The sequence below is a fragment of the Amblyomma mixtum genome, chromosome 2 (genome assembly GCF_055824585.1).
Source record: "Amblyomma mixtum isolate Tamu chromosome 2, ASM5582458v1, whole genome shotgun sequence".
NCBI classification, from domain to species: Eukaryota; Metazoa; Arthropoda; class Arachnida; order Ixodida; family Ixodidae; genus Amblyomma; species Amblyomma mixtum.
In genome coordinates this window covers 99209126-99224151 of record NC_143013.1, presented here as the reverse complement: position 1 = coordinate 99224151, position 15026 = coordinate 99209126, and the positions used below count along the sequence as shown (strand labels likewise).

The following is a 15026-nucleotide window of genomic DNA, read 5'->3' as shown; positions in this document are numbered from 1 at the left end:
AAAAGCACGCGCGCAGTGCTGTCGGTGGGCTAGTCCGCGAAGTGACCTTCAAAAAATGTGCTTTTGCTGGTCGGACAATGCACCTTCGGATCACACGGTCGGGTGCGGCAGCAGACGAAGAGAAAACTTTGTTCGTTTTCTTCGGGCTCTTCCCTTTGGTGGTGGGTTCTACGATGCACAAATATTGCACCGTTTTTATCAAACTATTGCTTACGTCGTGACAAAAATGGTGATAAAGACATATTTGGGTGCCTCCACAGGTTAGAGTGATTCCATTGGCAATCCCAGATAGACGAGCTTTAGTCTGACAAGAAAGAAATAGACCACTCGTATATTTGTTTCCATGTCCTTAGCTGCGGCTGCGTTGAATGCGGCTGGAACTATTTATTCGCTGAAACGCAAAAAACAAAATATAAGCAAAATGAGTTCTTCCAGAACGGTATTAAGAGCATTTGCAAAGCTTGGCATCATCAAAGTTCCATGATGCATATTTCTCCACCCTTGTCAATGTGTCTCGGAACCAGTGGCGGTAAGGCGAGGGATATTTGCCATGTTACGGGTTGGGGCCAGAGTTTGAACACATAAACCCTCCGTGAAATTTCACTTGAAGAGAAACTAGTCACATGACGACATGAACCGTTTATTTAATACAGCAGCAACTGGTTTCTTCTTCAAAGCAAGATACAATAAGAGGAATGTGAATGGTGTCAACGTGTTCTCGGTAAAGTTTCCGGGAATTTTGTGCAAAGCGTCCAACTAGAGAGGCTTTATTCACCGTATGTCCGTGCGCTGCAGCTGGCGATGAACTGAGCGTCAGGTTGCGACAGGCACCACTAGCAGTGTGTGCACAGGACGTAGCAGCAGAGAGTCAGTCTCCCGCTTCCCGTTGCTCTACGATTTGAAATCTGCCGACGCTGTCAGCTTTCCCGTGGAGAAGACCCGGCACCGGTTAGCGCTGCGGCGTTTTTTTGCCAACAGGGCTGCCATCTTTCTCACAGTGAGTCACAGATACCGAGAACGAATTAACACGTTTCCAGCATATGCCGCGAAATGGCGTGCATAACAACCACATTTCTCAAAGGCTATATTTATTGACTCCAGTTAGCCCACTGATAACGATCTCTTTTTGATAAGGAGGCATAGAAGTCCGACGTGTTCCTTCTTATTAGACGACGCATTCTCATGAGAGTTAAATTGTTCGCACGTTCTAAAGTTGTGCGCTTGTAACCTACCAAGAAGCGCATTTTGCTTTTTATAATAAATCAGACGTGATGTTACGAATTTCGCGAAACACTTAGAAGGGGCCTCTACATAGAAGCTCTGCAGTGAAAAGAGCTAAAATCGTTGTCAAATCTTAGTTGTAGTCAATTATGGTAGGATTTGAGGGGTACTAACCTTCCAGGTCGCTTCTTGAAAAAAAAAGTACGGTGTTGTGTGTGTTACCTCAGTTGCAAGGCGGAGCTTATGAGAGACAGGAGTATTAAATGAATTATTCTAGGGACAACGTATTTTAAGAGTGTCACAAAGAAAATCACATGCGGCTGGTTGGAGCCCTACCCGTGACCTTAACGGAGCAACGGGAGCTCACTTCGCAAGAAGTTTTGTTTTATATTAACTATGTATTAAATATAATAATAACTTTGTAATAAATATTTTTATTAGCTGTATATAAGATTGTAATAAGTATTGTAGGGTTTTCCATCCCAAAATAGGACTACAGAGGTTAGGATTGTACTATCAGCGTCAATTGAAAAGCGAACAAACCAATTGAAACGCGAACAGCACAACTCGCAGATATTATACTACGGAGGCAAAATACATGAGCAGTTGATTTTCCCATCAAAGCCGAAAAGACCGCTCTTCTGAAATGTTAATAGCACGCGCCTGTATTTCATCTCCAGCCTCTAATATGCTTGATTTTTTGTGCTCGCGTTCCAGTTGTTTTGTTCGCTGTTTCATTTGACGCTGATAGTACATTTTGCTTTAGAGGAATTGGAAAGCTGCTATGCGTTTAGAAGCCACCCATGCTACATGTGGCAGTAACAGTGAAAAACCGATGCCTTCCTTACTTACATCGAGTATGTTTGCGATGAAAAGAGTTGTGCAGTGTAGCCGCTTGTGAGCTCTTGCTAACCAAACGACCAAGAAGCGTTTTCGGAGAGTTCCGAGCAGTTTTTTTTTTTTTCTAGACTCTGCATTAGTTCCCGCACCAAGAGAGTGTTCAAAGCGTTTTGTTTTTAACATACAGGCGAATTAAAGGGGCGCTGAAAAAAATTCGGAGCATGCTGCCAATTATTCAAATAATGCGTATTGCTTACTTGGATGGTATTATGATTAAAGAATTAGGTAAAATTCAACGCTTTCACTTACAATGTCACAATATTAGACTGACCACAGTCAGGACACTCGGCTCCACAGCCTTATTCGCCATAAAAGATGTTTACGACGGTGAAAACTTTGAAACAAAAAAAAAATATTGCGAAGTGTTTAAGCTCTACTGCGAAGCGCGCAAAGTGCACCGCAAGTTGTCGCCGAGCTTCTGCTTGTCTCTTCCTAATGCTTAAGACCTGCAGTGAAGTGCAACACAAAGAGAGTACGTGGCAGCCTGGGCTACCATACAGAACGCAGCAGGTGCAAGCTCACGTGCCTGACACTGGCCACGTGGGCCGATTTGGTGAAGTATTGGCACATGACAGTCAACATCCGCCGGTGATCGCTCATGCTAACAGCGTTCGCAGTAACACCCGTCAGTATACGTATTTCCGTAACGTGTTAAAATACGTGCTGTCGTCCATAGAGCAAGGCGTTTTACGAGCGCAGGTGCGCCAGCTGGTGTACTGTACTCATCCGGCTGAGCAGCAATTACTGGCTCGAGCATTACTAAACCAGCGAATTAGAGGGCTTGTCAGAGCTCCATGCTTTGTCAGCGAATGGGAGTACGGCACCCCCCTTTACCTAACATTTATTCCTCAGTCGATTACACCCTGCGTGAAAATCTGTGCTTAGCGTTTTATTGCCGTCTTCTGTTGCCGACTGAGGGCTTCCACTTTGAGATACTTATGGATGCGGACGAACTTTTCACCTGACTCCTTCGAATAGGTGCTCATCTATGCAGGTTAATGGTTGCGGTCCCATAGATTGCTATGAATTCGAGGCTATGATGGACGCCGTAGTGAAGGGCTCCGGAAATTTAGAACACCTGGAGTTCTTTAACGTGCACTGACACCGCACAGCACACGGGCCTCTAGAATATCGCCTGCATCGAAATTCGACAGACGAGGCAGGGATGGAACCCGCGTCGTTCGGGTCAGCAGCCGAGCGCCATAACCACAGAACCACCACGGATAACTTATTCACCTTTCAATAAAGAGCCTCTCTTTATCTCTCACATGGACAGTGTGTCACTGAGTACAACAGCAGCATCCTCGCACTTCTATAAGAATAAGCCTGACGTACGGCTGGTTCTTGTACATAACAAAAAATCTGACTTGCATATTGCATGACAGGTTGCAGAACAAAAAAAACATGCAAATACTAGAGCACGTTCTGTGGTATAACTGAATCTGCAACCGAAGAAATGCTCTGACATATACAGCAATCATCGTGTATAGAACTTGAAATATCGCCATGAAGATCACTCGAAGTCGCACAGATACTTGTTGAGTTAGTACCATGATAAACAACGCTCTGCTTTCCACCAACGAGATGTGTTTCATTCCAAATAAGTAGTGTTGTTCATGTGCTTAGAAATGAGAGTTTGCTTGTTAATAGAATGTGAGTGCATAAAAAGAAAACGTTCGGAACAATTGGTAAAATACAGTCTATTTATCGGGCGGAGTTTAAGCAAATAGAAATATCATGGCTGAATTCTCAGAGCCGCGTTAATACAAAAAAATTTTTACAACATTCATGTTGTCTCGGAGATAAAAAGCATTTTTTGGCAGGTGCCTATGTATTTACTGATCATAAATAGCATTCGCACGGGTTTTGGGACGCATACTCGACAGATTCATGGGCTTACATTTATGTTTTTTTCTTTTGTCATCACTATCATGACTGAGACTGACGCACACTTTCGGAATGACATCCTTTTTTCCGTAAGCAATGTTTAAAAAGTTAGCGATTAACCCTCAACGAATCAACAAACTTTCCACAGCGAAAAAAAAAACAATGCACAATAGTGAATTCAAGAACGAATACCGATTTACACCGTCATCGTAATAGTGATCTGTTATTTGAACGCATGTTTCGGAAGCGATTTTCCTGTATTTTCAAGTGCATTGATGATACGTGTTGCCGTGTCGCAGTCTTCCCCGCGACCTTCCAGATTCCTTGCTGTGCACGTTTTCTCTGTATAAAAGTGATTTCTTTTCGTCACGAAACTAATTTGGTGCTTTGTCATGTTTAATATATCGTAGCATACCTTGTGTATATGCATGCGCAGCTCCGCTGCGTGTCGTGCATCTTCGCTCAAAGCACTATGATGCTTTGCAGGCCCCTCATTTGACTTTGAGTAATATTTTATATTGGATATGATAAGTTATTCATGCTATTTTTGTATAAAAGTTCACAATGCAAAAAAGTTCATTCTATTTTTTTTTAATTCAGCGGAAGGTCTTAGGGATGACTATTGGTCTATGGAAATAATGCCGTCTGTTTTACTAGTGAACCAAAAGACTTTTGTTACTCAGTTTCAGCTTCCTATGCCACAAGTCAACATTTTCTCTGTGGTTCCCAGAGCACTGAATGAGCTTTTCCTTTTTAAAAAAAAAATTATTCGAATAGTGTTCATTTCAACTAAAATCTCAGGCACTTTTACTTTTTGCGAGATGTTAATGGTCATGGAGCTTATCTTTAAAAAAACAATTCTGTCGTGAAAAGTCGTGTACTGCTTTACGTGTACGCGTACTGCCTTACGTGTACTGCCCTAGTAAGCATGCTTTTTCAAAAGCTGCGGCACCATAGAGCAAGATATAAATTCTCAAAGCGAAAACAGTTATTGTTAGCTTCATGTTTTCTGTCGGAAAACCGTAAAAATTCAAAATTGTTCAATTTCCATCCTCCAACCCACTGTGAGATGCATGTCATTAAGCGCGCATAGAAGCAAGTTCTTTTTAACTCAACAGCCTCGTACATCAGCGTTTAAGGGGAGTACACAAGAAAGTTTATCATAGAGCTTGATGTATAGACAAGTTTTATACAGTTGTCTTTATGCGCCTCTTGTTCGCGCCGATTGGAACAAAGTTCATCCAGTATTCAGGGTTCAGCGTTAAAAACTTGAGTTTCGAGCTTTTGTTCACTTCTTTCTTCAATTCTTGGGGAATTAACGGGAAGCCATCACATATCCAGTGCAAGTTGAGTGAAACTGCACACGATGGTATCGAACCGCTGCTTTTCCTCACAGGCGCACAGGGCTCTGTGTTTCCCTCTGTGCCCTCAGCAGGAAAAAGAATTTCTAGAAAAAAAAAGCATCAAAGTATATTCTGAACAGGTCATGCTTAAGTCGTGCGAGTTGCTTAAAAGCATTTCAAGTGAGGTATGCAACAAGGTTTCGTGACAAAAACATCGTGTGAGCGCAAAGCGGCTATGACGGCGCCAGACACAGGTGTGGCTTGCAGCATTTGCAGGTGTACATCGCTCACGTGCAGTGAAGCGAAGCGTCGTCCCCAAAAGCAAAGCCGCACCGCTGACATTACAGTAACACCGAATGCGGCCATTTCCTGCAGCACACCAGGAGGAACGACACGTAAGTGCCCACCAGCTATGTAACTGCCAGATCAATTTCATGCAATTATTTGTTGGAAGGATACTTTCGTTGTGCAGAAACAAGGCACTGTACTGTGTCTAATGCGTGGTTGAAAACGAGCGTGAAGACACAAGCGGACAAAGAACGAAGAAAAAGAACACGGGTCTCTTCTCTTTGGGCGTCTTCTTCATTCGTTTGTCTTTTTATGCGTTTTCCTGTCTATGCATTATATCTATCTTGCCCAACTTTCTGCCCTTCTTAGTAGTTAGTTCATTACGGAGTATATTTGAGGACTATGTAATTTGAGAATTCGAAGGACAGAGTTAATTGGAGAGACATGGGAGAGGTCTTTGCCCCACAGTGGGTGCAGTGAGGCTGATAATGATGATGAATTTGATGCTACTGTTATCTAAAGTACGTAGTTGCTTATTCGGCTTAGTACGATCAAATGAGGCCGCTGCGTTTCCTTTGCCTGTAAGTAGCGGAGATGCTCGCTCTTATTCTGTGTGGACAGAAGATACGCTATTTTGTCTCTGCCAGCAGCGGTGGTATCTTTTGACTGCCAGCAGATCGCGTCGTTCTACGGTTGGGATGCTCGGAAAAAGTAATTTGAAACATTCCTTGCTGTCGTACGAAGATGTCCGAATGGTTTGAAACCTAGGAAAAGCGCCTTCCTGCTGGTGCCCAGGCGTGACGTATGCGCAACATTCAAACAGAGGAAAAACATTTTTTTTTGCAATTTGGCTTTATTCTTTCAAGCTACCGACTGAAGCCGGAGGGTCGGGATGCCATTTATGACATAATTGTGGACGCATAGGGGCGAACGCGAAAAGGGCATAAGAAAAGGTAAAGATGCACACCTGCCGTATAAGAATTCTCTTAACGTCTTCCTAAGTTAGGTAAACGAATTTCCACAATGTGCACGGATACCTCAACGAGCCCCTCACCTTGCTATTCTTGTCCGTTAAAAGTACCACGTGGGTATTAGTTCTAGCTGTCTTCATGGTGCGGGTGGTCCAAGACGGTTCTCGCATAGCTCCTACGTGACAATGGCGGTGGAACATGATGTACGACATCCACTGCCATGGCCGGGTATGACACTGGTGAACACTGTCAATGTTAGGCTGCATGTAATACAAATACGTTCGGAGCCAAGAGCTGCAGCCTGCGCTGTAGCTGCTTGTGCACCCTAAACAGAGAGGTGTAAAAAAGGAGTGTGCTGTCCTCTACAGCTCTCCCTTTTGTAGACAGAACTCCCTGTCTTGTACCGCGCATGGAGTGCGCTACAAGACAGCTTACTTCCTTTTTTTTCTCCCATATAAGCCTATTCTTTGAAATGAGTTTTTTATAAAACATTAATACGTCCAAAGCTAGAATACTCAAGAGCATTCGGGGATGTTAGCCAAGACTACTTAGTTACTTCGCTTGAACGTGTTCAAATTAACTCGCCGCCTTTCATGCTTTGCAACTTTCCCCGAGGAGAAAGTATAGGGGAAATGAAAGCTCACCTGATTTTTCGCCCATTGGCTTCGAGACGAAAGGTTTGTCGGCTAACCCTATTTCACAATTATCATTCCAGCCTGCACAATTATTTCTTTCATAGACCCTATTATATATCGCGTCGCATTGATCGTCCCCACAAAGATGCCATCCCGTTATGCAAAACAACTTGTTTCTTACGCTCATTTCTTCCCCATACTTCTCAAGAATGAAACGATCTTCCTAGTGAAATTGTATCTACAACTGACAAATAAACTTCGCAAAGCTTTGGCTAACGTTGTATAAACTCTGACTGTCTTGTTTGCTGTACATTGTTCTGCCCGCTTCCCTCTGCACGGCCCTGAGGGTAAAAATAAATAAATAAAATGCAGACAACTACAGGCACCAAGGGGGCTTTAAGTGGGCTAGCATCGCGAACTAAATGGGTAATTTATTCGTGTATTTCTCTCATTTCACATCGAGAGCACTCCTGCCGGGATTTCCCACTGCTACCCTGTGCTCATTTTGGTCGATGGCTACGAATAGAAGACACGGGCATCTATATTCTAGGTTCCTCTTAGGTGTCGTAGCGGCTTCCGCGCTATTTACAACTGCAACATGATTCGTCTACGCTGCCTCTTCATAAGTGCATGCGCGGCGAGATTTAGACAGTGCTTGTTTGGTGAAACTTGACACCTTTTAGTAAGATTACTATGCATAGGCAAGATCATGCTTAAGTCAACATGTGGCCTCCCTTTACGTTTTTATACAGCAACGCTGTAACATCAATCATTGAGATGTTCACAAAGAGAACGCATGACTCGATCGTCTCAGCTAAAGTTTGTTTTCGTCATTTGGAAGCCTATCGAATGTTTTTCACATTAAAACATCGTTTCTCACAGAAAACCAAGCCTACAACCGGTGTTCACGGAACGAAAATTGGCAGCACGTATACCCTCTTCAGCTGGGATGAAGGCAAAGATCGAAGACCGTGTCGTGTCCTCACCGTTTCCCACGATCGAGATACCTTGCTGCTCGTTCTACCACGCGGCCAAGGAGGCGCTCCTCAAGGATCCGGTGAAGCCAGCACTGGTGGGTTCTTCTTTAGGAGCTGTTTAATATAAGAAAACTTGAATACACTAAGAATAAACGGACACTGTGAGAAAAATGATATTTCATTCAATCCATAGAAAAAGGCATTGCATGCCAAGTATGATACTTTCTTTTATAACGCACATTTTTTGACCCAGAAAAGCTCAAGAAAGTTAATACAAACATCGCCTTCGCTGAACGTTTTTCCAACAGAACCGCGATTATGTCCAGATAAATTTTCCATCGCGGATATCTGAGGCTAGGCTATGGCGCTTTTCACTTCATGGCGCTAGGCTATGGGGTTTTTCAGTTTCACAAATGCCCGTAAAAATTCTAGATTTTTAAATCTTCTTTTTAAGCGACAAGTGCGTGAAAGCTCCAGCTATGACAAATCAGCAAAAAAAAAAAACACTTTGTGTCGTTAACTTCGTGCTTCACAGAAGACGCCAATGGTGCGCGGAAGCATAAATGCTTAATGCATTGTGCGTTTTATTTTCTGAGATCGTGTGTGCCCCAGCTATATAAAACCAAGTTTTTAAAAAAGTCGAAGTTGCTTAAGCAACGGAAGCCAACTCAGTGCTCTTAAGAATGATGGGGCATAGTATGCACTGTTTCTCTTCTTATGAAAAATTAGTTAATTATTTAAGACAGTCTGGCTAAGTTTTAATTATTCGCCTAGGGAAAAGGGTAACGTAAAAGCTTGAAGATCCCCGTGAAAAGACTCTGCTGATATTCTTACAACAAGGTGCCGCGTACATGCCACTTTTGGCGCCGTAAAAGAAAGCGCCCGAATATAAAAATCTACTACTTGCTTTCTACGCTGCTTTTGGGCATAGCAAACGCGAAATATATCCGCTTACCTCGCATCCTGTGTTTAGTGCTCTGTGGCCCAGTAAAAGCACGAAGCCCTGTTAGAGACAGCTTTCCTGAGAGAAGCGCATTTTTTTTTTTTGCTTTGAGAGCGCATGTACAGGCGCGGCCATAAGTAAACGGAGCACGCTATTGCGTTCGAAGCGCAATCACGCTTTTTCCATTGGTAATGAAGAAGCGTTGTTTGTCTACAAGAAAGCCCACCAACCTCCTCTACCAGCGAGCGCGTACCACTGCTGGAAATTTCAATTAGGTGACGCGTGAAAAATATTCGAAGACAGTTGCGTGTTCCGTTTACTTTTGTCCGCGCCTGTTCGCCTCTCAAGCAGCACCCCTGTAAAACATTATCATTAGAATCTTACCCGCTTTGTTGTAGGCAGGTAAAAAAGTAACGTAAATCTTCCTTGTCGCAAGCATCTAAGCCAGCTCTTTTCCAAGGCGACATAAAACTATTAATCTGACACTGGATCGAAAACGATACTGCTGCTTAGGCCACACGTCTCCAAGGGTACTGAGTTCGTTTCAGTTGCGAAGAACACTCCCGAATTTAGAAATTTCGGTGGCATTTAGCTGGGACATGTCGTATAGTCACGGGTGTTTTCTTGCGTCGTTTCTAAAACATCACGTTTCATTTCTCGCAGCCAGCACAAGGCTAGATTGTTTTTCCCCAACCAGAAACGCGTTATTTCCCATTTGAAACTTAGAGAGCCACATATTATTCGCGAGGTACCGGGATCACAGGTAGGCAATTCTATGTCATTAGGCACATTTCAAAAGGAGTCCGTCAATGTGGACAACGGCCTCAGCCGTGCCTAAAGATAGCATAGACGACTTACTGAACCAGTGTGTTCCCGGCGACAGCCCAGTGTAACTGTCACTATCATTGGCGCCGAGTTAATTTTGTTTAATGCGCGAGATAAGGTTGGAGGGTCCACTCGAACATTCCTCAGTGCATTCGCTATATACCGCTAATTACGATCCGACGTCACACGGTCAAGATTATCTTGTTCTCTCTGGCCGCTTTCCATTCCACAGCAAAGATTCTCTATGTACGGTTTTTCCTTTTCCACACTCTCCTCTCACTGATAACTAAGCCATCGCCACACCTGCCAACAAAACTATGAAGTATAATACAGGCATAGTTACCGGTTCAACGAAGTCGCAGTTTAATGAAAGGCACTGATAGAGCGCACAACCCTCGCCGGTTTCATTTCCTTTAGGCGGATGTGTTCGACTGTAACCACTGTAAAGGATAACAAAAACGCAATCTCGGATAGTATACGGGCTTGAACGTGCGAAAGCGACCAAGGATATGTGGGACGGCATAGCGGAGAGCTCCCGATAATGTGCGACACTGAAATCTAACGTGCTTGTAATCTCACAATTTGCACAGACTACGAGTAGTAAAAGGCACATTACTGGCTACTGAATCTTTGTCAGATCTCCATGATGCACTTCGAAAAAAACGCCTGGGCATTTGCCTTCGGTTAGAGCAAGGATATCAGCGGAGACTATATGAAGCGTCACCGTTACTAATTCTTGGAGTGACCACTACAGAGTGTTTCCACCGAGCTGGATCAGTAGTTATAGTGTTCGGTTGCTTGCTGGAAATGCGCGGGTTCAATCCCAGCCGTGATGAATCATTGGTATTGAGGCTAAATGCCAGAGACACGTGTAGTGTGCGATGTCAGTACACGTGAAAGAACTCCAGCTGGTCGAATTAATCCGAAGCGCGCCAATACGCCGTCCCACATATCCTGTCTCTTCGGGACATTGAAGCCCATAAACCATCCAAAATTTCGCTTGCTTTGTTATGTTTACAATGGCGACAGTAGAACACGTCCGCCTAAAGGAAATGAAACCGGCGAGGGTTGTTTCGAGCCTCGCTGCTTCGCGACGTGCAACTGTTCTACTTCATGACCTGTGTTTATTTCTTTTTTGAATGCTATGTGCTTCCAATAGTATGTTTATTTTTTGCGTGACTCTGTCGTGATGCAATAATGCTGTACTGCCAAACCGCGTTCACAAGCAATATTCCTTAAGCAGGCAAGCTGTGATCATGTATACTTACTTCTAAATAAAGAAAGACGTATCATATTATTATTATTATTGTTATCATTATTATCATCATCATTATTATTATTATTATTATTATTATTATTATTATTATTATTATTATTATTATTATTATTATTATTATTATTATTATTATGCCTTGTTCATTTCTAACAAGAAATACCTTTTTTAATGTAGACCAGAATAATTTTATAAAATAGTAGAGAACTTCACGGTATAAAAAACAAGATATTGGCCTCTCTGAACTCTGTACTTGCAAGGAAAAGAATGGGTTGACAGTTCTTGATATTTGCTGAACAGGTCTTATCCTTTCCCTACCGCGCCATTTGTCCACCGGTATCCCGCTAAGGATGGATGGGAAGGGTTATTTCAAACACTCCACGCCGTGCTGTACCATGCTGCGCCGTTTTCCCTCAAGCTAGAAAATTAGTTCGCCGATGAAAAGTGGTTATGGCACTCACCTGTTGACCCGAAGGACGCGAGCTCCATCCCGGTCGCGGCGGTCGCATTTCGATGGAAGCGAAATGCTAGTGGCCCCTGTACTGTGCGATGTCAATGCACTGTAAAGAACCCCCGGTGATCTAAATTTCCGGAGCCCTCCACTACGGCGTCCCTCATGGCCTGGGTCTCTTTAGGAAATTTAACCCCATAAACCAAACCATACCAAATCTTTAATTTGTCTTTCTTCGATGGGGAGGCGATTGTTTAACTGCTTCTGAGAACAGCAGAGCGCACAAGTTTAATATAGTTGCCCCCACCAGCGTTAAACGCGCGGTGACCTCACAAATCTCTCAATTCAGCTATGTCAGCAGATGATTCTGCCTACGATCCGGGTGGTAGTTGCTCGGGGGATACCGCTTCATAGTCCCAATTTAGTTCACAGGGCGAAGAAGACACGGGAAACCAACACATTACCGCGGTGGCAGCGCCTCTCTTAGTTTCTTGTTCGGACCCGTTTTCCTCGACTAAGAAACCGTTTTGGGATAATTGTTTATGTTACCGACGTTATTTGTTTAATTTCTAGGGTTTCCTCATCATTTCAGCCGTGTTTAATGCCCCGTGAGGTGCGATAGATTCGCCCCAGTCGTTCACCCAATGGCGTGCCCAGCTTTAGGGTCTGAAGTTAGTTTTCCTACCAAAACATCTTTAAGCTAGGACGTTAAATTTTTTCAGAAGTATGTTGTAGTGGATAGCAAGAGACTTTGTATAATACACAGTTTTATAATTTAATTTTTCTTTTGTATAAAACATTATGTCAGGAATTTCTCATTTCAAACCTTTTATCCTACAACCTTCATTTCGCGAAAATTTGGGGATAAGATATCAATATTTTAAGGAAGCTAAGAATAATAAAATATGTTAGGGAATGGCTTCATTCTGATGCATTGCACCTGATTTTAAAGCTCATTATGCCCTCAGATACCCTCAGATACCCTCATATGACCTCATATAACCCTACAAATAAAGCCATCTTCTCACCGTAGGGAAAGAATTAAGCTTGATAACAAAGCCTGCTCTGATAATAATGTTTACTTAAATTGATAAGGACAGATCTGACTCTTAGGATCGACATTTTTAGCACCCGCAACAATTAACCCTGGGAAATATAAGGGCCGCACATATTCTTAGCGTACGCTACGCAAGTAGCTCCTATTTCATCACAACATGTAAAAAATTCTGTGGCCTGTATCTCCTTTTTACCCTACGTTCATGTTATGAAGCATTCGTATTGTACTAGGTACTTCCACACATGAACGAGTGCTCTTTTCTTCTGTACCCTTTAGCCAATGAGGATGCTGTTAAGTCCCCTAGGAGCAGTGGTGTCGTCATAACAATAAGCAGTTTCTCATGCCTACTCTGTGGACGAAATATTCCTTCGCGAAGCATCATGTGCGCGTGATGCCTGAACCTAAGGAGATTTAGCACAAGGAACTAAGTCTTGGGTTAAATGTAGTTAGAAGTCTTTTGAAGTTGCCGCAGTTTTCTTTCCAGCACTGTGATTTCACCCGCATAATAATTAAGTTTTCAGGCCTGTCTCAGTAGATGGACTTCGCATTTTTGTCAGAAGCACGAACAATTTCTGCTCTCAAAGCACAGATCACGATTGATTTTTAGCAGCAGTTTTCTGCAGCAGCTGCGAAACGGTTTTCCGCCAGGGAAGAGTGTATACATCTCATGAAGCTCCTTTTTTTTTAAGATAAGATAAGAATTTATTGAGTACAAATATGACTATAAATTATTGAGTACAGACATATGACCTCGACCTTGCTTTCAAGCAAGCAAGAAGCTCTAGTTCTGGTTATAATATGAAATATAAAGGTTAACTTCCATACATAATAGATTCTTGCTAGTGCATTATGAAGCTGCCATGAACTCGATGGAAATAGACAGCCTTTGCGCGTGTTAAAAAATTGCTTATGCTAATCAATTTTCCTGTTCATTGCACTCCACACGTTACGAGTATGCCGAAGCTTGCCTCCGATTTCACATTAATTCTCTCTCGCGTCTAAAGCAGAGAGAATTGATAATATTTTGATTCAGCATGTTTTTACAGTTTTTCTTGATTCATTCTTAGGTTTCATCATCACGCGACTTACTGTCTACGGCGCGTCAGAGCCGATCATGTGCAGTAACGACATAGGAAACTACTGCTTCACCAACTGGCCGCCACTAGCGAACGTAGTGTGACCCAGTTGGGATACTTTTGACATACCATTTGATAAACACTACATAATTCAGCAACATTATGCGGGAACATGTTGATTATCATGGCCCACACTTTCTGATCGCTGAGGAATCTAACCTACACAATTCTCCCTGCGCGCACACTGATCGGTTCCGACGCCCACAGAAAATCAGTGTATTTATTTTTATTTATTTATTTAACATACTTTCAGGGCCCGAAGGCATTACAGAAAGGAGTGGCACAACAAAAAAAAATACAGTGCATAGTTATACAAAACAAGTTATATGATGGCAGAAAACACAGTTTTCTTGAAGTTCTCAACATCGGTAATGGCAGCGATGGAGGGAGGAAGGTCGTTCCAGTCAACGCTGGTTTTAGGAATAAAAGAATCATGACACAATTTTGTTCTCGAAAATGGAACTCCGACTTTAAATATATGATCGGAACGGGATGAAATGTATGAAGGGCTCGAAAAAAGATGATCCTTTAACAGAGGGTTATGGTGATACAGTCTGTGGAAAAGACATAGTCGAAAACACTTCCGGCGCGAAGAAAGGTCTGGTAAGGCAAGTGTGTTTTTCATAGAAGTAATGCTGGCGTAACGGGAATAGTTAAGATGAAACGTGCTGCACGATTTTGAATGGATTTTAGTGTGTTTATTAGTGTAGTTATATTAGGATCCCAAACTGCAGATGCATATTCTAACTTTGGTCGTACTAATGTTTTATAATGTTTTAATGTTTTATAAATGTTTTATGTTTTCTCGGCAGAGGCGCGGTAGAGAAATTTCGGCGCATGTATCCAAGAGTCGTGTTGGCGTTATTTGCGACATGTTCGACGTGTCTATGCCATGATAAGTTATGTGAGATATGAACACCTAGGTATTTGTAGGAGTTAACTGATTCAAGTGGAATGTCGTGAAGAACATAATTACGCTTGTTATCAGTGATGTTAGTGCGACGTGACACATGCATCGTTTTACATTTATTAACGTTTAGTCGCATGCACCACTTATCACACCAGTTAGATACGCTTGTGAGATCATCCTGAAAATAAATGGAATCAGTTTGGTTAGAT

The 15026-nt window shown here is 42.7% G+C and overlaps 1 protein-coding gene across 1 annotated transcript in view; it reads left to right on the top strand.

Annotated features, from left to right (window-relative positions):
• The first annotated feature begins 8194 nt into the window (after positions 1 to 8194).
• LOC149360256 (uncharacterized) overlaps positions 8195 to 15026 on the top strand; it is a 45277-nt gene continuing 38445 nt past the window's right edge. Inside the window, exon 1 of the mRNA XM_089572255.1 lies at positions 8195 to 8317. Within this exon, the coding sequence (XP_089428381.1) occupies positions 8195 to 8317 (123 nt within the window). The remainder of the gene's footprint in view (positions 8318 to 15026) is intronic.